Below are 24329 nucleotides of genomic sequence, written 5' to 3' on the forward strand. Positions count from 1 at the left end.
ATGTTTAACAAGGTTTCATATTGGCTAAATTGGACTCAAGTACATGCCTAAGTAAAAAATTTTTGGTAGAATCCCTTTATGTGGGCCTCTCTAAAGAAGTCCAACAAGAGATGCTACAGTCAAACGGCAGAGACGCTTTGAAAAACCCGTTTTTACAAGATGATTCAAGACACCGCTGAGAGAAATGCTTTGTCTAGCGTGGTTTTAAGATATTTAAAGTGTTGTTTTTGGAGTTTAGATGGGGGAAAAGGTTCCTAGGTTAGGTTTGGTCAAGTATTTAATATATGCAATGCTTTAACCCTTCCCCCTATTGTGCAAATATATAGTCCAAATTTTGTTTCTAAAGTATTATATAGTCATCCCATTTTATTTTATTTCATTAGCATTAACCAAACAACTTTTTAGAAAGGCCCATATAATGCGAAAGTACCGAATTTTATGTATACCAGAGATAAAATCTTTGCCCTGTTACTTTTGTGAACACAATCCACAGACAAAATGTATGTAATACAGGCGTCAAACTAAAATAATTTCATGGTACCAATCAATCCAGGTGCTTGTACTAGTCTATTCTTAGTTTTTCAGGCTTCTAGCATGCATGCACGTCATCACGCATAGCCTAAAGGCACCCAGATACCCAATTTTTTTAACGCTGTAAGATAGGGCACACAGTATAAAAAAGTATAACATACTTTTTGTACGCGGCAAAATCCATCTAAAGTCTGTCTTTTAACTAGCCTAAGGAAAGTGCAAAAATAAGGAACAAGCTTGTGAAAATAAATTTTGGATAGACAATATTGAACATTCGGTTTCCACGGACCGTCTGTACTACTTCTATTATTAACAACGCACCGCAGCACCAAGTCGCCTAAGGACAACAAAGCTGCGAACGCTATTTCTCCATTCCAATCTATTCGAAACTTCCCTCTTTACACCCTCTCAGGTAGTTCCCATTTCCCTTAAATCTTTCTTTACGCCACCCTCCCATCCCAACCGCGGATGACCTGCTTTCCATTTAGCCCTAAACGGTTGGCCGAGAAGGAAGATCTTTTGCAATCTGTCATCCTTCATCCGCAAAGCATGTCCTAGCTGTCTAAACCTTTCTCTCATTACATTACTAGAAAACGGGATTGAACTACATTTTTGGTATAGCGTATTGTTTGAAATGCGGTCAGCCAGTCAGGTACCCAAAATGATCCGTAGGAAATTTCTCTCGAAAACATCTAGTATATCTTCCTTTGTTTTTCAGAGCGCCCATGCTTCAGATCCATATTTGACCACTGACATCACTGTAGATTTCAATATTCTAATCTTGGTTCACTGGCTTATCTTCCTATTCTTCCAAATTTTTTTCAACAGTAAAAAAACATCCTGACCCGTGGCTATTCTACTTTAACATCTTCACGACTCTCACCTTCTTCACTAATAATACTACCAAGATAAGTAATGCTGTCCACCTGCCGTAACATTAATTCTTTAGCTCTCATTGAACACTCAAAAAAAGTGCAAGCTAGAAAAAGAGCGATTTCGTGAGATTCTCAAACACTTTCCTGCTCGGTCACACGTCTCAAAAACTACTTGAAAGAGAAAACAAGAAAGTGGAAAGCAAAGACGAGACTTTGAGCACGAACATTAGTGGAAAATGTATATTATAGCGTAAGATTTAAATATATTTAACATGGATGTAAGTAATTCAAGTAATAAGTGTCATGGGCGATGCAAAATCCAACTAACCCAAGCAGTAAGACCAGCTTTATATCCTGGATTCTCTGGAATTCCGGCTTTCAGATTTTGAATTCAATACACCTAACTAGCTTACCTGCACTTTGGAATATGAGCCTGTACTTCCTTTATTCATGCCACAATAATCTTCTTTCCTAAATGTAGCCATTTCATTCAATTTTAGTTTAGCCATATGCTTCCATTTTTTTCGGCCTGTTTGAAAATTAAGCCAAAAATGTTGTTTCCAGCTTCACTTTCCACGACCTGGCTGGATTCATTTTACCAAAATTTGTTTGGCAAATCGTCAGCTAAAAATTTCCTAAGGCAGGGCAAAAACAGTTTGACATCTTAAGCAGTCGTCCTTCATGTTATAGTAGCCTTATCACGTCAATTTCAGTCCACAATATTCAAATCTTTTGTCAAATGCTTTGTCTTAATTTTAGGAGCTTTGTCTTAAATTTGGGTCAGACATTCAATAACATAGCTAGAAAGCAAACTTGAGCTCCCTGCTACTTAAATTAGTGTCCAAATTTACTTCCCGGATATCTCATATCCTTTTTGATTAAACGCCCCACAAAAGAAATTTCTATTGGACACTATTGCCTTACTGAAAAAAAATTAATGGAATTGAGATAAAAAAAAGACTAGAAAAAAAACACACACACAGCAAGAATCATTTTCATAGAGGAAGATTTGCTTCAATTTTTTTTTCTTTTGTATACCGCCCTTACTGCCCTTAAAGAAAGGTTCTTCTAAATGCTACCGTATGCCTCTGTTACACTCTTAAATCAAAGAAAGACGGTCGGACAAAAGAGTATAGCTTTGAAGGGTCAAAATATGCCCAGTCAGTACAAACCTACCTACCAATTTATCATGAGATACCATGGTTTGTTCGAAAACCTCACGATCAAAAATCAGATTTCACAATGTACCGATGGATGTCGATGTGCCAATTATTGCCGATTATAAGTAAACTTTGGTTAGTATAATCCAGAAAACTTATCATTACTTTTATTTGGTTTTGGAAAAAAACAGCTCAGGGTCATAATGTTCCAGAATTAAACTAAAACAGAAATAGTTCTTCAAGTGAAAAAAATTAGCAACATGGAAACCCAAAGCGAACAGGACTTGCACTGTTTGTGAAAGTAAGCCCGCACTTTACGCTAAAGTGCTCCTAATACTTAATTGAAAGCATTTCTGAACATAGAAAATATAAACGTTGGAAAATTTGATTTAACTTTGTTTTACTTTTTGTTCGTTTGGCGACTTCAATACATTAAACTGAATAATTAATGGCATATCACATTGCTGCTTGTTAACAAATAAACTTTAATTTCCAAATGTATTTTTTTTTCAATCAATTAAATGACTTGCTCTGTTTGTACTGAACAGAAAAATACTTCCCAAATACCTTCATTTTATTTTTCTTATGTAGTGATGGTTCTTGTGTAGGATGTATCAGCGAGTCAGGGGTACCCAACGAGATGTCACCAATATAAATACTGTATTTCTGGTAAGATTTATTCCGTTTCTCCATGTATATATTACAAATAGAACAAATGGAAAATTTACAACTGCCTTAGTTATATCGAAGGTTTAGAGTTTAGTATTTTTTTTTGCTTCATTGGAAAACCTTATGCGCGAACTCCGACAGGATCAAGAGTATGGATGTAGCGATTAAAAAACCGTTGCATGATATTTTTGGCGTTATATGGTAATTTTCAGAAAGTTAGATCCATGTTTTATCTTCTAAAGCAAAGCAAGCTTTATTGATTCGTTTAGTATTCTCCCTTTTGTGTTAATACATGTAGAAGTATCTCTTTTTTTCTTGCTTACAGCAATTATCGAAATTTGCAAACTTTGAAATAGTTTTTTTTTGTCTTACCATTAATGGAAAAAACATCCTTTTACTAAGAAATGCGGCTTAACAGTTTTAGATTAACCCAAAAATATTTTTCAAACTTTTTGTTAAATTACTTTTAAAATTTCCAAACTCTTGCAAAATTTATGCTGGGTAAAATACTGTCTTTTGAATTGCTGCAGTCTAGAATTCATTCCCATTTTGGATGTCCCTCTCTACCGTGGTTGATGCTATTTATTAAGAAGAAATTATTTCGCCTTGGTTCTTAGTTTTATTTTGTTTTTACTCTTTTTGTTTAATTTTTTGTTTGGACCAAACTTCTAGTTTTATTTAGCAGTAAAATGTTTGAACTAGTGTTGAACCGTCAGTCTTTGTTTCATTCATTTATTATAATATTTACTTTTAGTTGGTTTTTCCTATGATATATATATATATATATCTAGATTTAATATATTGTGCAAGCCATTATACTAACAAATATTATTTCTTTTGATTTTAAATTTAATGACTTGGATTTTCCCCCAAAATGTATTGAACAGCTGGGTACATAGCAGTTAAGATCTTGGGAGTATCAAAAAGTAACTTGAGCTTGTTCTTGGATAGAACAGTCGGACAGAAAATAATTAAACATTTCTACCAAAATAAGATACATCTAACCTAGGTCTGAAACATGGGCTAAATTAACGGTTGGTGCTCAAAGTTTGATTTCTTAAGATGAATATTCTAGGCTTAGCGTAGAAGTAAGGTAACCAATAATGTTTTGAATTCGTTGTTTTTTTGAGGACAGAAATATAGATGACTCTGTAAGCTAAGCTAGAGTCGACCCAACTTTAAAGGGGTATCTGGAGAAATCTGGGAAAGGGAAACAGGAAGGGTTTGTGAAAGCATAGGATGGTCGGCCCCTTAACCCCCATTGTACCTCCTGGCTGTAGGAGCAAGAAACGGAGAACAGCACAACCGTTAGAGACTGTGACATCCGATTCCGTATTATTTACCTTTTACTAATTCGAATCTACAAAAAATATTACGAGAAGAAGCTTGTAGCAAAGTTTCGAAATAACCACTAAAAAAACGAAACGAATAAAAGGTTAAAATGACTCATTTATTCCAAGAAAATTCTTACAACATTACTTAAAGTTTACCATGATATCAACGAATTTGTTCCTAGAAGGCACAGCTTAAATTACATGTTCCGTGTTGCCATTTTCAGGGGGTGTAATCAATACAACTGGAGCTGCAGAAAACACAAAAGCCTCTGATGGAGATTGCAGTGGGGTTTGATAAATGGACTCATCTCTACCCCAACTAAGAGACAAATTCTTTTTTTGGCTATTTTGTCCCCTGTTGGAACATTTTACTTGAAAATTTATCAGCTCATTACGGATGGAATCCACCTGTTGAAAAAAAAGAATAAAAATCAATGCACCAAGCTTTGTATCTACCACTAATTAAGCTACGTAGAATTTTGCTCTAGTCCAAAGATTTCATTTCAGAACAAAATCAATACGGAATAGTATAATAGTGGATCCAAGAGCCATTCGATGAAACCGGCTATTGTTCTACCATGTCTGACACAAATAGGCTTAATAATAGCCTTTCAGTATCTGAAACTTGATCTTGAATTTTTAAGGCGGGCGTGATGTTCAGTGGCATTATTAAACTATTTTAACAAAGTCGCTTAGCCTTCGCGGTGCATTATTTTCCTAATAAAATTAGAATAATATGAAGCAAAATGGAAAATTCAAATTCCCCTATAAAGAAGCATTTACATGTAACCAGGTTATACATCCCCTAGAGTAAGATCCTGGTGTACCGTTTTAAGCTTAATTTACAAAATAAGCTGTGTTTTTTTTAATACTTTCTGTTTTAAACACATGCTTAAATGCTGAATTTTAGGATCCAGGATAGTTCCACCATAAAATACTAGATATATTGCCTGAAATAAACAAATTTTGAGTAATTGCAGTTTAAGGTTTCGAAATGGCATTAAAAAAAGTGTCTGCGTAAGATGGTTCTTGAACAAAAATTAATAAATAAGGATGCATATGGTAACTTTGCTGATGAATCAGTCACAGCACCAGGAGTGATTGTTTTATAACGAATTTAATTTGTGATTCGTTTTAGTAAGGAATACATTCTGAAGTTTAACTACAACGATATTTATGGGAGAAATACTGAAAAGTTAAATAAAACCCCAAAATTGACAAAAACGATATAGATTCCCGTCTAATATTCTGATGTCTAGATACCAGGAAAGTGCGGATATAGCTCAAACGAAGGAATTTGTGGAAGGATCACTGTTCTTCCACAAACGAAGACAATATAAGAAAAGTATGATACTGTGCGACCGCATTTTTTGGATGACATGTAAGAAAAGCATTTGATATTAATGATATAATAGTTTCCTTCTTTAGAGGGCCTTCATTTAAAAATTAAGTGTGAAAAAAATCAGAATAAATTAAACCTTCCTCCGTAACAAGTGAATGTGTAGGAAGCGGGTACACCCTCAAACATAAAGAGAAGGACACTTTTCACCCGCCTGGCCACACAGAATACAATGATTTCTAATTGACCTTCTCTATAAACGTTATAGTCTCACCGAGAAATGTCAAAACACGACAAGCACTTTAGAATGACCTCATTTCCTGTTGTGCTCTACAACGATATGAAGCGATATAGAACTTTTATATTCATAAAAACCATTTTAAACTCATCAAAATATTTCAAAATTTTTCCACTTCAATTTTTCCAGGGTATCGGAGGTGTCATTTGGAAGCCCTGAAGGCTATGTCGGCTTGAGGTAAAAAAAAACAAAAAAACCGTAGAACACTTCAAAACTAAAACTATTGCTGAAAATGGGGTAAAGATCATGTTTTTTCGCGCATTTGAAAGTATTGGTCCCTTTGAAACAGGTATTTGGAACAGGTGTTCCAACCTATCCACCCACACTCTACCCCACAAGAAACAAACAAGCAAATTATGTAGGCATACCAAAAAATGCGGGCGATACTGTGGAAAATCGCTAGGTGTTGAAATTAAGGGGCACCAGGTCAGAAGAACTCCCGCTTGTGCATGTACTTATATTATGGTAACCAATTTGGATTTATCCTAGTGAGTTAAATAGTTAATCTTGATCAAAAATGAATTTTTGTCATTGCAATATGGTAGGATGGCATTAGCATCTCATCATATTGCCGTCTTGCTGATTTTGTAGTTCCATGCTCAATACTGCATTAATTGTTGTTGTCTTGGGTAGGTAGTCTCACAAGCCACGACACGGATTTAATGGGCAATAGCAGTTGTGCAAAACAAAGTAACTTCTATAGAACTGTTCTTTTATTAAATTAATTAAAAAAACTTTTTCCACACAATAAGTTTTTCAAAGAGAAGTAAAGAACTCCATTAAACCAAAAATGAGCAAAAAATAAAATCAAATAATCTACCAAGCGTGAAACTACCGCAAATCATCATTGATAAGTAAATGAAACCCAAAACGAACAGAAATGACAATAAATAACCGAGTCAAACTCAAAATGAGCAGAAATTAACGTGAGTAGGGCTCAAAATACCTATGCCTTCCCAAGGCCAGAACATAATTTGCGCTTTACTGAAAAAATATAAATGTTTTACTTTCATAACTTTAATAAATCAAATAATATTAACATTTTGATTACTAAATATCAGTATATGTATATTAAACTGACAATTCACATTCATTTGTATTTTAGTTTTTAAATATAATGGGCAAATGGAAGGGTGGGTGTGTGAGGGGGACTAGTTGCCCTCCAATCACTTTCGACTATTAAAGGGCATTAGTCCTTTCTATTTTCAATCAAATGAGCCTTTTTTGAAGTTCCTACGACAACTCCTTCGATGCGAAGTGCCCTGGTCTAAAAAAAAAAAAAAAAAAAAATAATAATAATACATTTTACCCAGATCGATCTTTACTATAAAAATGTCAAGCCTTCGCATCACTTTTGACAATTAAACATGGCACTAGCATTTTCAATTTCCAACCGAATGAACCCTTTTTGAGTTTTTACGACAAAGCTTTTTATAAACACCTTATATGCCCCCAGGGCATATAACCCTTGCCCTGAGGGCTTTGGGGGAGTTCTCATCCTCAAAGACCTGATTTCCAAAACTTTCAACTACGTTAAACAAAACGGCTATCTCAAATTTTGGTTGGATGAGTTTGGGGAAATGGTGGATTTGAGAGGGGGGTTAGTTGCCCTTCAATCACTTTCGACTAATAAAAGGGGCAGTAGCCCTTTCAATTTCCAATCAAATGAGGGGTTTTGAAGTTTCTACGACAAAACTTTCTATAAAAGCCTTATAAAGACCTAATTTCCAGAACTTTCAACTACGTTGAACAAAATGAATATCTCAAAATTTTGATTGGATGTGTTTGGGAAAGTGGTGGGCGTGAGACGGGGTTAGTTGCCCTTCAATTAGTTTCGACTATTAAAAAGGGCTTTACCCGTTTCAATTTTAAATCGAATGAGCCCTTTTTGAAGTTTCTACGAAAACTCTTTCTATTAAAAACCTCATGAGCCCCCAGGGCATAACTTACAACCCTTGCCCCGAGGGTGTGTGTGTGTGTGGGGGGGGGGTGTCATCCACAAAGACATAATTTCCAGAACTTTCGACTATGTAGAAAAAATTGGTAATTTCAAAATTTTGATTGTATATGTTTGGGGAAATGGTGGGCGTGAGAGGGGGATTAGTTGCCCTCCAATTACTTTCGACTATAAAAAAGGGCACTAGCCATTTCAATTTCCAATGGAATAAGCCCTTTTTGAAGTTTCTAGGACAACGCTTTGTATAAAAACCTTATATGCCCCCAGGACGTAACTTACAACTCTTGCCCTGAGGGCTGTGGGCGGGTGGTGTGTCATCCTTAAAAATCCAATTTTCAAAACTTTCAACTACGTTGAACAAAATGGCTATCTAAAAATTTTGATTGGATGTATTTGGGGAAAATGTCGGAGTGAGAGGTGTGTTAGTTGCCCTCCAATCACTTTAACTATTAAAAAGGGCACTAGCCCTTTGAATTTCCAATCGAATGCACATAATTTCAAGTTTCTACGACAAAGCTTTCAATAAAAACCTTATATGCCCCCAGGGCATAACTTATATTCCTTGCCCTAAGGGCTCTGAGGGGGAGGGATTGTCATCCTCAAAGACCTAATTTCCAGAACTTTCAACTACGTTGAACAAAATGGCTATCTAAAAATTTTGATTGAATGTGTTTGGATAAATGGTGGGCGTGAGAGGGGGGTTAGTTGCCCTCCAAACACTTTCGACTATTAAAAATGGCACTAGCCTTTTTAATTTCCAATCGAATGAGCCCTTTTTCAAGTTTCTACTAACAAAGATTTTAATGAAAACCTTATATGCCCCTAGGGCATAACTTATAACCCTTGCCCTGAAGACTGTGGGGGAGTGTCCCGCTCAAAGATATAATTTCCAGAACTTTCAACTACGTTGAACAAAACCGTTATCTCAAAATTTTGATTGGATGTGTTTGGGGAAATGGTGGTCGTGGAAAGGGTGTTAATTGCCTTCCAATCACTTTCAACTATCAAAAAGGTTACTATCCATTTAAATTTCCAATCGAATGAGCCCTTTTTGAAGTTTCTACGACAACACTTTCTATGAAAACCTTATATGCCCACAGGGCATAACTTACAACCCTTGCCCTGAGGAACGTGGGGGGGGGGGAGGGGTGGTCATCCTCAAAGACCTGATTTCCAGAACTTTCCACTACGTTGAACAAAAATTCTATCTCAAAATTTTGAATGGATGTGTTTGGGGAAAAGGTGGGCGTGAGAGGGGAGTTAGTTGCCCTCCAATGACTTTTGGATCGAACGCCATCCTGGCTAAATGGACGTGCGCTGGGTTGACGATTTATTGTCCAAGGGGCACGGGTTAAATCCCTGGCGTGGCCAGTTATTTCACTCTATGACTTGGATCACTAATATTACTAAGTAAGTTTACCCGGAGTCAACCCTGACATCAAAGTGTACAAGGAAAAATCTAGGAAACGTATTTTAGAAAGGTTTTCTAAAGCACAGGATGGCTGGCCCCCAACCCACCATTGCACTTCCTGGCTGAAGGGCCACGAAACAGAAATCAGCACCGCCGGTTTTGACCTTAAGGGTCTAGTGCCGTCATACTTACTTACTACTTACTTACTATACAATGACTTTTGGCTATTAAAAAGGCACTAGCCCTTTGAATTTCCAATCGAATGAGCCTTTTTGAAGTTTCTACGAAAACGCCTTTAAAAATCGTGTATACTCACGGGGAATAATTTACAACCCTTAGGCTGAGGGCTATGAAGGAGTCTCCTTCTCAAAAAGACAACTTAATACTGGAAATCAACTACGTTGAATAAAATAGCTGTCTCAAAATTTTGATTGGGTGTGTTTGAGGAACTAGTGGGCGTGGAAAAGGATTCATTCAATTAAAAATTGAAGCCACTTCAATTTTTAATTGAATGAACCCTTTTCGAAGTTTCTACGACAACTTCTTCGATACAAAGTGCGCTGGTCTAAAGAAAAAAAAATAATACATTTTGTCAACATCGTTCATATATGCACCCAGGGCATAGCTCAAAACACTTGCCCTGACGGCTTTGGGGGAGTGTCCTCCTCAAAAACATAATTTCGATCTGGAAATCAACTACGCTGAACAAAATAGCTTTCCAAAATTTTGATTGGATGTGTTTGGGGAAATGGTGGGCGCGCAAGAGGTGTTAGTTGCCTTCTAATCCCTTTCGACTATTAAAAGGGCGCTAGCCGTTCCAATTTCCAATCGAATGAGCATTTTTTCAAATTTCTCCGACAACTCCTTCGATACGAGGTGTCCTGTTATGGAAGGAAAAAAAAAAAAAAAATACATCGTGCCAACATCGTTCTTTACTTAGGCAGGGCGATTCTGGTTTGCAAAAAAAACAACAATAATACCAGTTAATGTCATAAACTATGCTCAGAGAGCAACTATAGGTTCGAGAGTAACTGTAGAAAGTTGAAAGGGAACAAAATTGAAGAGATAGTAGAAGCACATTTTTTTTTATAAGATATTGCTTAAGAATGGATGGTAGTACATAAAGAAAATTTTTCTTTTTATAAGATGTCATTCGTTCTATGTTCTCTGGCTAAAAAAAATAAAAAATAAAAAAACATTAAGTGTTAAGCTATTGCCCAAGTATGGGTGTACAGTGGTTTTTAAATATAATGTTAACGTAGATATGTGCAAACAAACATGCAATATGTCCAGTTAAAAAATTTTTTTTTATTTTTACTGAGGTTCAAGTATTAACTAATGGCTCTTGAACATTAGTTGCGAGAATTAAAGCAGCAATCATTCAATCATTCTCACTTGATTAAGGACCTTGGAGTGCATACTGAAGAGATTTTATTTTAAAAATAAAGCAGAGGTGTTTATTATAAAAATAAATCGGAGTAAAAAATTCTGCGTAACACTTGAGCAGCCTTTGGTAGCTCAAATTTCATTTGCCACAAAGATTTGAAAATTGCCCAATAGTTAAGATTTTGCATAAAGGGAACAATGTATTCTTGTCTTGTTCTTTTTGGTGTTATTGATTTCCGCTCATACAAAGTATAAGCAGAAATGAGAGAGTGAGAGAGTACCGTCAGTCTTACCTCTACAATGTCACCCTAACTATTTTCTTCTTTGTGAATTTTTTTCCATGCTAAAATAAGACCAAACCTATTTTATTAGATTACTGGACGGTAGAAAAATTGAACTGTTGATTCAGAGCACATTATTTAGAACAAACTTCTTTTTTTACCGAGCAGAAGGAAGCTCCATAGAATATCTTGTTTTTCCTTGCAATGGCCTTCAACCAAAAATAAATTAAACATTATTAGCACACACAAACACAGACACACACAGACACACACACAGACACAGACACACACACAGACAAACACACAGACACAGACACACACACACACACACACACACACACAGACACAGACACACACACACACACACACACACACAGACACACATACAGACACAGACACACAAACAGACACAGACACAGACAAAGACACACACACAGACACACACACAGACACAAACACACACACAGACACATACACACACACAGACACAAACATACACAGGCACAGACACACACAGACAAAGACACACACAGACACAGACACACACAGGCACAGACACACACAGACAAAGACACACACAGACACAGACACACACAGACACACACAGACATAGACACACACAGACACGCAAAGACACAGACAGACACACGCAGACACAGACAGACACAGACACAAACAGACACAGACACACACACACACAAAGACACAGACACACACAGACACACACAGACACAGACACGACACACACACACACAGACACGACACACACAGACACAGACACCACACACACAGACACAACACACACAGAAACACACAAGACACACACACACATAGACACGACACACACAGACACAGACACGACACACACACAGACACAGACACGACACACACACACACACAGACACGACACACACACAGACACAGACACGACACACATAGACATAGAAACGACACACACAGACACAGACACGACACACACACAGACACAGACACGACACACACACATAGACACGACACACACACACGGATACTTTACACACACACACACAGACACGACACACACACACACAGACACGACATACACACAAACAGACACGACACACACACAAACAGACACGACACACACACAGACACGACACACACACACACGACAAGACACCCACACACAAAGACACGACACACACATACACAGACACAACACACACACACAGACACGACACACACACAGACACGACACACACAGACACGACACACAAACACACAGGCACGACACACACACAGACACGACACACAAACAGACACGACACACACACAGACACGACACACACACAGACACGACACACACAAATACATACACACGACACACACACACAGACACGACACACAGACACGACACACACACTCACACGCCACACACACACAGACACCACAGACAAACACACACGACACACACACAGACACGACACACACACACACAGACACGACACACACACACACAGACACGACACACACACAGACACTACACACACACACACAGACGACACAGACACACACACACCACACAAACACACAGACACTAAACAGACACACAGACACGACACACACACACAGACACGACACACACACACTGACACACAGACATGACACACACACAGACACAGACACACAGACACACAGACATAGACACACAGACACACACACAGACAGAGACACACACACAGACAGAGACACACACAGGGTTAGTCCCTTCTTATGATTACTTTTCAGATAATCCACTATTTTTGCTAACATGATGCATTCATTTTTTAAGGCATATCCCGGAAAGGCTGATTTTAAACCTATTACTCATATCTACATGCTTTTTATCAATTTTACCATCCAAAAGTGCCATATAGCACTAAAAACAGCACTTTTGGTAACACTTCCTAAATGGTCCGCGACACACACACACACACACAGACACGACACACACACAGACAGACACGACACACACACACAGACACGACACACACACATAAACGACACACACACACACACAAAGACACGACACACACTGACACAGACACGACAAACACACACACAGACACGACACACACACACAGACAAGACACACACACAGACACGACAGACACACACAGACACGACACAAACACACATAGACACGACGTACACACACAGACACGACACACACACACAGACACGACACACATACAGACACGACACACACACATAGACACGACACATACTCACACAGACACGACACACAGACACACACGACACACACAGACACGACACACACAAACACAGACACGACACACACACACAGAGACACGACACACACACACGCACGACACAGACACGACACAGACACACATTCACGACACAGACACACAGACACGACACAGACACACAGACACGACACAGACACACAGACACGACACAGACACACACAAAGGACATACACACAGACACGACACACACACAGACACTACACAGACACACATACACTACACAGACACACAGACACGACACAGACACACAGAGAAACAACACACATACAGACACGACACGCACACACAGACACGACACAGACACAGACACCACACACACAGACACAGACACGACACACACACGCACGAGACACGCACACACACACAGACACAGACACACATACGCACAGACACAACACACACACACACACAGACACTAAACACACACACACAGAGACGACACACACACACAGACAAGACACACACACAGAAACGACCCACACACATACAGAGACACGACACACACTTACACAGACACGACAAACACACACACAGACACGACACACACACACAGACATAACACACACACAGACAAGACAGACACACACAGACACGACACACACACACAAAGACACGACGAACACACACAGACACGACACACACACACACACACCACACACATACAGACACGACACACACACATACACACGACACATACTCACACATACACGACAGACATACAAACACGACACACACACAGACACGACACACACTAACACAGACACCACACACACACACACAGACACGACACACACACAGGCACGACACACACACAACACAGACACACATTCACGACACAGACACACAGACACGACACAGACACACAGACACGACACAGACACACAGACACGACACACACACACAGACAGGACATACACACAGACACGACACACACACAGACACGAGACAGACACACATACACGACACAGACACACAGACACGACACAGACACACAGAGAAACAACACACAAACAGACACGACACACACACAGACACGACACACACACAGACACGACACAGACACACAGACACGAAACAAACACACAGACACTACACACACACAGACACGACATAAACACACAGACACGACACAAACACACTGACACGACACAGACACACAGACCCGACACAAAAACACAGACACCACACACACACAGACCCGACACACACACCCACCCCAGACCCACACACAGACGCGACACACACACAGGCACGACACAGACACACAGACGCGACACAGACACCGCACATCCGAGACACAGAGAAGACACAGACACGATACAGACACACAGACACGACACAGACACACAGACACGACACAGACACACAGACACGACACAGACACACAGACACGACACAGACACACAGACACAGACACACACACAGACAGAGACACACACACAGACAGAGACACACACACACAGATAGAGAGAGACACACACACAGACAGACACACACACACACACAGACACAAACACACAGACAGACACACACACACAAAGACAGAGACAAACACACACACGGAGACACACACACAGACAGAGACACACACATACAGACAGAGACACACACACAGACAGAGACACACAGACACAGACACAGACACACACACACAGACAGAGACACACACACACACACACAGAGACACACACACACAGTCAGAGACACACACAGATAGAAACACACACACACACAGACTGAGACACACACACAGAAAGAGACAAACACACACAGACAGAGACACACACACACACAGACAGAGACACACACACACAGACAGAAACACACACACAGATAGAGACACACACACACTGAAAGAGACATACACACACAGACAGAGACACACAGACAGAGACACACACACACAGACAGAGACACACACACACACAGACAGAGACGCACACACACAGACAGAGACAAACACACAGACAGAGACACACACACACAGACAGAGACACACACACACAGCCAGAGACACACAGACACATACACACACACACACACACACACATATATATATATATATATATATATATATATATATATATATATATATATATATATATATATATATATATATATATATATATATATATATATATATATATATATATATATATATATATATATATATATATATATATATATATATATATATATATATATATATATATATCTATATATATATATATATATATATATATATATATATATATATATATATATATATATATATATATATATATATATATATATATATATATATATATATATATATATATATATATATATATATATATATATATATATATATATATATATATATATATATATATATATATATATATATATATATATATATATATATATATATATATATATATACATATGACTTGACAACTTGATATCAAGTTATTATGTATATATTTGTTTGGGGGGGGGTGGAATCTTTCACCCGTATCGGAGAAAATCCTCTAATGACACCAGAGTAAGCTATCGGTACCCCAGAGGCCAGCGTAACTTCAACGCGCCATGGATTTCTGCTTGCCCCGTCTCTGGCGGTTTAAACAACTGTCAGGGTTCTTTGACAATGGTACTTTCCCCGTGGTATAAAAGTGCCACACTATTTGGCCCCAGGCGTCAAAAAGAAAGAACTCCCCAATTCCCTTTCTTTCCCTCGAGGAAAGATCTCTTGCTGAGTATATGACTCTTTTTCTATATCAAGCTAATATAATCCCAGCCTCTCTGTAGGCTCCAGGCTCTACCTAGTCTAATCAAAAAAAAGTCAAAGGTATAAAGAAAACAACTCTTGCTGTATTCACTCCAAACTTTGATAAAGAACTAAAATCAAAAGATAAAAGAATTTAAATTTACGAAAAGGGCATTTCTCTGATAAACAGGGCCAAAGGTCCCAACAATATTATATTTATATAACTTGATATGATCTATAACTTGAAAGGTTTTTTATTAAAAAAGTATTACATTTTAAGCACATATACTTACATCTATAGGAGTAGAAGGTCTGGCAGGAGAATGAAACTTTTGTTCCAAACAATTTACACAGATTTCACCAGCTTTGGAACAATCACATAGTGCGGTAGCAGACCCATACATACTAACATCACTCAAACGCCTAGCCAAAGATAAAAACATACCATTTTCGGTATGTGGCTGTATACTGGTAGGGGTTACACAAGTACTCCTAGAAAATACGGGAAATGAAAAAATTGAAATGAACTATCCAACTTCATTTTGTATTGTAGACATAATGGCTATTTCTTGGATCATTGGATTATGAAGTTTACTAAGTGGCTCTCAAATTTATGAAGTTAAATTTTTCATTGAGACTCGATTTGAATTCTCGAATTAGGGACTGTCCATTGAATATTTTCAATGTTTCTCAGCATCTGACTTTGCTGTTTAAAAAGATTTGAAGTTTGCAGTTTGAATAAAAATGTGCGAGTTTGGTGATCGTCGAGATCTATAAATTTTAATCTTACTCAGGACAGAATATAAAATAAAAAGTGAAACATGATGCAACTTTTTGCAAATTCAATGAGAAATTTAGACTTATGAATTAAGAAAAAAAGTTTCTCATACAGAAAAGTTAATTTTCAGTTTTGAAAATATTTCCAAATAAAATTTTATTTACGAGTGGAATATCGCATGCTGGGTTACAGATGAAATTTAGACCATAAGAATTAATCTTCCTTTCGATAATCTAAATTGTTTTTCCCTTGTATTTCATACAAGGGAAAAACTCTCAAGTCATCAGACTCTCACGCGAGGGTTTTTGCTTAATTCTCTTCGATTGAGCATCAATCTTAGTTAATATAATTAATGGAGTTACGGTGTCCTTAACTCCCAGCCGATTATATGGGTTAACACAATGGGTATATGAGCCCAGTATTTTTCCGGAGCAATTTTACAACTAGAGTCAGCTGATTCCGATCATCACAAGAGAGTATATGTTTTCTTTTTGGCTTTAGTGAAGGCAAGTAAACTTTTATCATGATGGAGATTGCATTCAGGTTTCATTAAAAGATGACGAGTTTTGTGTGTAATTTGGTAAATAAATCATGTATTTCTTCCCATAGTTAGGACACTGAATTTCAACTTTCAAGAATTTTTTTCAGTGAGAGAACTGGGAAGGAACGGCATATTTGATTTTTTTGTGCTTCTCAGCAAAAAATAAAATCAACTTAGAAAACATATCAAGCCCTTAAATGCGTGAAAAAACTAATTAAAGTAATATTAGTTTAGTTATCATCGTTGAAATACTAAATCATAAAAGCGTATTTAAACGGTTTAGACCCATTGACTTTTACAGTCATTTCTTGTAGAAAAAGAATGATCATATTTTTTATTGAATAAGCAGGTACATAGGAATTTCGCAAGTACAAAGGCAACATATCAGACGAGGTTTTAATTCGAAAAAAGTGCAAAAGCAGCCAAAATATATCAAGAATTTCAACAGAACAACGGTAAGAATATTGAGTTTCCAAGGGAATTAAAAAAAGGGGGAAGGGATGAGTCAATAGGATCCTTCGTGCTTTTGATGGCTTTTGTGGAATTTTAAATTTATACTTTCCTTGGGGTCTAAACTTTACTTTGTTTGTTTTTCAAGCAAATAATTATGATATCTTGACATAGTTCTTAAAATTTCATCTTGACTGCAGCTTTACTATCAATCTAGTAAAGAGCAAATTGCAGCGCAAAGTAACTAAAAGTTTTAAATGTACTTGAAAAGATAACATTAGATAAAAAAAAATCAGTCACTTAAGTAAGAGTTAGGAATGATAAATGTTATACGGGTTTAAAAAAAATAGTAAAAGTTGATTGTGAAAACCAGTTGTTTTGATATATTGAAACAGAGATTAAATTACCTTAAAAATAACGACCGATAGAAATGAACAGCGTACCATAGGGATTGGAATTGTTGAAAACCCCAAGGCATAAACTTGCAGTCCCCCAAATAGGAGACGAAGGAAAACCATATTTTTGTTATGGGTAGCAACGAATTGCAGCGATCCAGAAAACATTGAAATGAAAAGGGAACATCAAAAGAACATATAACATGTTTGCAGAACAAAAGTTTAGTTTCAGAAAGAAACAAAAGGAAAAGAACATTCAACGTAGAAGAAGCATAAAACGGTATCACTGTTATAATTACGGTACAAAACCCTTAACTGGAGGTTTGCAAGAACACCTCGTGGAAATTCCTCCTCCAGCCCCCCTTAATAAGCTACACAATAAAATTCCTACATACACCAATACCTTAAATTACATTATTAGAGGCGTGGTTCTGTCAGTACAGCGCTGGACTTCAAATTAGATTATCTTGCGTTCGATTCCAGCCTGGATTTTTTTAAAATCATGGTTTATCCCTTCTTATGATTACTTTTCAGATAATCCACTATTTTTGCAAACGTGATGCACTCATTTTTTAAGGTATATTCCGGGAAGACTGATTTTAAGCCTATTACTTATATCTACGTACTTTTTATCAATTTTACCATCCAAAAGTGCCATATAGCACTAAAAACAGCACTTTTGGTACCGCTTCCTAAGTGGAATAATTTCGAAGCATAAAACGGTACCATTGCAATAATTACGGCCCAAAGCCCTCAATTGGAGGTATATAAGAACCCATCACATATATTCCCCTTCCAGACTCTCTTAGTAAGTTTCATAAATCGCCTACTCATCTTAAAAATAAAAGATTATTGCGAAAACAAATTAACTAAAACTAATAAACTTTTCAACTGAAAATTTACCAAAAATTAAGCTTGATCGATCAACAGTTTTGAATTGAACCTTCAGACTTCACTCTGCGATGAAGCCTGTGTGGTAGTTCTAGCGGCGGCAAAGGGACGTCTTTGCCCCCTTAGTTTTTGCTCTTGCTTAGGTATTGAAAACACCTTTTTTGGTCATTTCATTGGAAAAGGCTCTTGTTTCATTTATAAAAGTTGGAAAACAACCGAAAGTTCACTTTGTGGGAATGTGTTATCAAGTCAAATTTATAAAAAGCAATTATGTATAAATATAAGCTTTTAAATGAGCCCTTAAATAGCTCTCTTCTGTTACAATAGCCTTCTAGTTTCTGCTAGTCAGTAGATGATTTATAAAGCCCTGTCTTTTATGGCTTTTTCGGGCGAAGTCGGCCGAGTAAAAACAGCTTTTTGCTCATCGAAAAACAAACGTTCCTAAAAAGCATGTATTGTTTTGTGAAATATGGATCATGAACCTTATGTCACAGACAGAAAGTTTTTGTTAGCTGTCAAGGTTGTTTGCAGTATTTTCTATAGGTGTGTTATCTCCCCTAGATCGGTGATAATTACAAATTAAATTAAAAATAAGTTTTAAACTGAAACTAAGAAGTGACATTAAAACTTAAAACGAAAAAACATTATTTCGTACAAACAAAAAAGATCATGGCAGCGTTGTTTCTACATTAAATTTTAATCAAAAACGAACAAAGGTTAGTTTAAAAAAAACAAAGTTTTCCCGAGGGAAATAGAGAGCGGAGTTGAAACTTAAAACGGACAAAAATTATTACTTCACAGCCAATTTAGTATATATCAATAAAATTAGTACAAATAAACCAACTAGTTGCATTTCCCTATGCTTTTAAAGTTATAGAAACATAGCGTTTTCCTGCAAACACAAAGTAAAATGGGAATTCCAGCAGAGTAGAAGCCACCAAATTAAGAACACATTTTACAGAATGAAAATTTTATCAATCCCTTTTAGGATCAATCCCTTTTAAGATAAAGCAACAATCTATTTTGGGATTTTACTTTATTCTTTTGCGTTTAATTTAGTATCACTTCTGCATCATGGCTCAGTTCAATGACTGGCTCTCGTTTTGGTTCTGAAAAGGCCATGTCATGATTAGTTTGTACACAAGTTTGAAGTAAATCCATCTTGATAGTATTAGGAGTCTATAATCCTGTTTTTTATACTTGACTTTTGTGTTTTCAGCAAAGCAAAAGCTCCTACCAGAACTCGGTTTGCCCTCCCCCCCAGACCAAAGTCCCCCCCCCAGCTGAAATTTAGTTTCTTCCAAAATCTTGTCAAAACTAAGATAAACCTGCATAATTCAAGCATCAACAAAAGCAGATCAGTATTTTAGTACATACCTTTATAGTATTTTAGTACATTACCTTTATAGTACTATAAGTTACCTTTATATAATACTATAAAGTACCTTTATAGTACTTTTAAAGTACTATGTAGTACCTTTATGGTACCAAACGGCTTGTTTTCTTTTAGTCTTTACTGTCATTTTCACTTGATTTGGGAAAATTGGCTTCAAATTTGCCCTCCTCCATGATTTTGACAAAATTATGCCCCTGGATATAGTCTTCACACAATCAAGTATATATTGCCGTAGATAATGCAATACCCTTTTTTTTAATTCACATGCTTTTTTTTATTTAATGCGCAACTGCCCTTTTTCTTGCTAATTTACCAAAAGTAAATGAAAAGTATACCCTTTATACTGTTTTCATAAAGTACGTAGGCAAATTATAATTTGTCTAATTTTTCACTCATTTAGTGATTCTTTTCTGAAAATTTTCTTGATTTTATTTTTGATCTAGTGGCAACACTGTACATCATCTAGGCAAGGGACTACTAGGTTTAGCGTTTTAACTGGATAAGGTGTAAAAACATGGTGATATAGCGTTTATATATCTTGACTAGCAAACTAAGAAAACTATGAAAAACCAAATGTAAGATATTATTGATATTTTCAGAACTTGCACAGTAGTCCATGCTGATTTATAAGTTAACTTTTACACAAACTTGAAACCGACAGTCACATTTAATGTTGGAAATAGTAAATTATAATTAATCTGAATTAGAACCTGTGTAAGCTAGAACAAGAAATACACGGCCTTTGGAACCGCGTTTCATGGAGTACCATGATCTTTCCTATAATTTCTCAAATTTTCACCAATAGTTTTCCTACTTCAGCACTTTTTCAAAGCTGTAATTAATTAATATTAAACAACTTAAGAAGAAACCATGTTTTTATAAAGTGATTTTTTTTTAATTTGGAAACAACTGCTATTGTTTCAGATACAGAAGTTCAAGGGATGAAATACATTCATTTTGTGTTTTTTTTCCTTTCACCAGTGATTTCAAAATAAAACTTATGGCATGTAGAAAGTACTTATTGAGTAGTAAGTATCTATTGAATTTGCTTAGACGTATAGCCACTACTCTTTTCTTCCTTATTGGTTTAATATCATGAAGAAGGTTTAACGGCGATTCCATGAAAAGTGTTTTGGGGGAGATGGGGTGATTGTGTACTTTATAATACACATGTGATGTTTGGACAGTGTTGTCAACTTAAAATAGTTTAACGTTCCCTTCATTCCCCCATTTCTGCGGGCAGGGGAGGGGGAGGGGCGTCAATTGGGGTGGGAAAACTAATAATACTCAGAAAGTTCATTTTGAATTTATTTCATTTAAATGCAAGAATTAGAATTTTTAAGTATTGTTTTGTTGTGATTTACCTTGTCACAGTTACATTCTCTTAATTTTTCAAAGTTCATTTTGAATTTCTTTCATGAAATGCAGGAATTGGAATATTTCAGTAGTGTCTTGGCGTGGTTTACCTTGTCACAGATACACTCTCATGATTTTTCAAAGTTCATTTTGGATTTCTTTCGTTGAAATGCAAGAGTTGGAATATTTCAGTACTGACTTGTTGTGCTTTACCTTGTCACAGTTACATTCTGTTGATTTTTCGAAGTTCATTTTGAATTTCTCTCGTGACATGCAAGAGTTGGAAAATTGGGGTCTTAGTCCACCAGCCTGAAGGGTGGAAATCCACTAGCTCAGTATTGGGGTCTTAGTCCACCAGCCTGAATGGTGGAAATCCACTAGCTCAGTATTGGGGTCCCAGTCCACCAGCCTGAACGGTGGAAATTCACTAGCTCAGAATTGGGGTCCAAAAGTCGACAGGAATGCCCCCCGCCGGCGCGCCGGAGGGGGGAATTCCTGGCGACTTTTGGAGGGTGTTTCCCCATTTTTCGATAATCAGGCAATTTTCTCAAGCTCTTTTCTCAAGTTCATAGCTTTTGACTGACAACACTAACATCAAAACTTAAACGGTCAGAAACTCCGTGCGTGTGTCGTCTCTTTGTGTGTTTCGTATCTGTGTGTGTGTGTGTGTGTCGTCTCTTTGTGTGTGTGTGTTGTCTCTGTGTGTTTGTCATCTCTCTGTGTGTGTTTGTGTCGTCTCTCTCTGTGTATCTTCTCTGTGTGTTTGTCGTCTCTCTCTGTCTCTGCGTGTGTGTGTGCTCTTTGTGTGTGTTTTATCTCTGTGTGTTTGTCGTCTCTCTGTGTGTGTGTGTCGTCTCTCTATGTGTCTCGTCTCTGTGTGTTTGTCGTCTCTATGTGTGTGTGTGTGTGTCGTCTCTATGTGTAAGTCGTCACTTTGAGTATGTCGTCTCTGTGTGTGTGTAGTGTCTGTGTGTGTTTCGTATCTGTGTGTGTGTGTGTGTCTCTATGTGTGCGTGTTGTCTTTAGTGTGCTTACTAAGAAAAACTACTGTATTAAAAAAAAAAAAAAAATTAAATTTATAAATAGATCTAAATTATTTAATCAGATACGCCATGTATCGTCTCTCTGTGTGTGTTGACTCTGTGTGTGTGTGTATCGTTTGTGTGCACGTGTCGTCTCTGTGTGTCTTTTCTGTGTGTTTGTCGTCTCTGTGCGCGATTCGTCTCCTTGTGTCTGTCGTCTCTGTGTGTTTGTCCTCTCTGTGTGTGAGTGGACTCTGTGTGTGTGTGTCGTCTCTGTGCATGTGTCGTGTCTGTGGGTGTGTCCTCTCTGTGTGTGTTGTCTCTGTGTGTGTGTTGTCTCTGTGTGCGTGTCGTCTCTCTATATGATTTCGTCTCTGTTTGTGTGTCGTGTCTGTGTCTGTGTTGTGTCTATGTTTGTGTCTTCTCTGTGTGTGTGTGTTGTTTCTTTGCGTGTGTCGTCTCTGTGCGTGTGTTGTCACTATGTGTGTTTCGTATCTGTGTGTGTGTTGTCTCTGTGTATTTGTCGTCTCTGTGTGCGTTTCGTCTCTGTATGTGTGTCGTCTCTCTATGTGTGTCGTCTCTGTGTGTGTGCCGCTCTCTATGTGTACGTCGTCACTTTGAGTGTGTCGTCTCTGTGTGTGTGTCGTCTCTCTATGTGTGTCATCTCTGTGTGTGTGTCGTCTCTGTGTTTGTGTCGTCTCTATGTGTAAGTCGTAACTATGAGTGTGTCGTCTGTGTGTGTGTATGTCGTCTCTGTGTGGATGTTGTCTCTGTGTGTGTGTCTGTTGTCTCTGTGTGTGTGTCGTCTCTATGTGTGTTTCGTATCTGTGTGTGTGACGTCTCTTTGTGTGTGTCGTCTCTATGTGTGTTTGTCATTTCTGTTTGTGTGTCTCGTCTCTCTGTGTGTGTTGACTCTGTGTGTGTGTATCGTCTCTGTGCATGTGTCGTCTCTATGTGTCATTTCTGTGTGTGTGTCTCGTCTCTCTATGTGTGTTGACTCTGTGCGTGTGTATCGTCTCTGTGCATGTGTCGTCTCTATGTGTCGTTTATGTTTGTTTTTCCTCTCTGTGTGTGATTCGTCTCTGTGCTTCTGTCGTCTCTGTGTGTTTATCATGTCTTTTTGTGTTTTTACTCTGCGTGTGTGTGTCGTCTCTGTGCATGTGTCGTCTCTTTGGGGGTTTCGTCTATGTGTGTCTGTCATATCTCTGTCTGTGTTGTC

General features: G+C 37.6%; 1 protein-coding gene across 1 annotated transcript in view; it reads right to left on the reverse strand.

The window, feature by feature from the left end:
- Positions 1 to 4693: 4693 nt before the first annotated feature.
- Positions 4694 to 24329, reverse strand: part of LOC148953977 (uncharacterized) — a 136865-nt gene continuing 117229 nt past the window's right edge. Inside the window, exons 6-7 of the mRNA XM_089086058.1 lie at positions 16575 to 16773; positions 4694 to 4977 (exon numbers count right to left, since the gene is read on the reverse strand). Coding sequence (XP_088942184.1) covers positions 4762 to 4977; positions 16575 to 16773 — 415 coding nt within the window. The 3' untranslated portion in view covers positions 4694 to 4761. The remainder of the gene's footprint in view (positions 4978 to 16574; positions 16774 to 24329) is intronic.

Source organism: Artemia sp. Qi Xiang Cuo, chromosome 3 (assembly GCF_049724085.1).
Source record: "Artemia sp. Qi Xiang Cuo chromosome 3, ASM4972408v1, whole genome shotgun sequence".
Classification (NCBI taxonomy): domain Eukaryota; kingdom Metazoa; phylum Arthropoda; class Branchiopoda; order Anostraca; family Artemiidae; genus Artemia; species Artemia sp. Qi Xiang Cuo.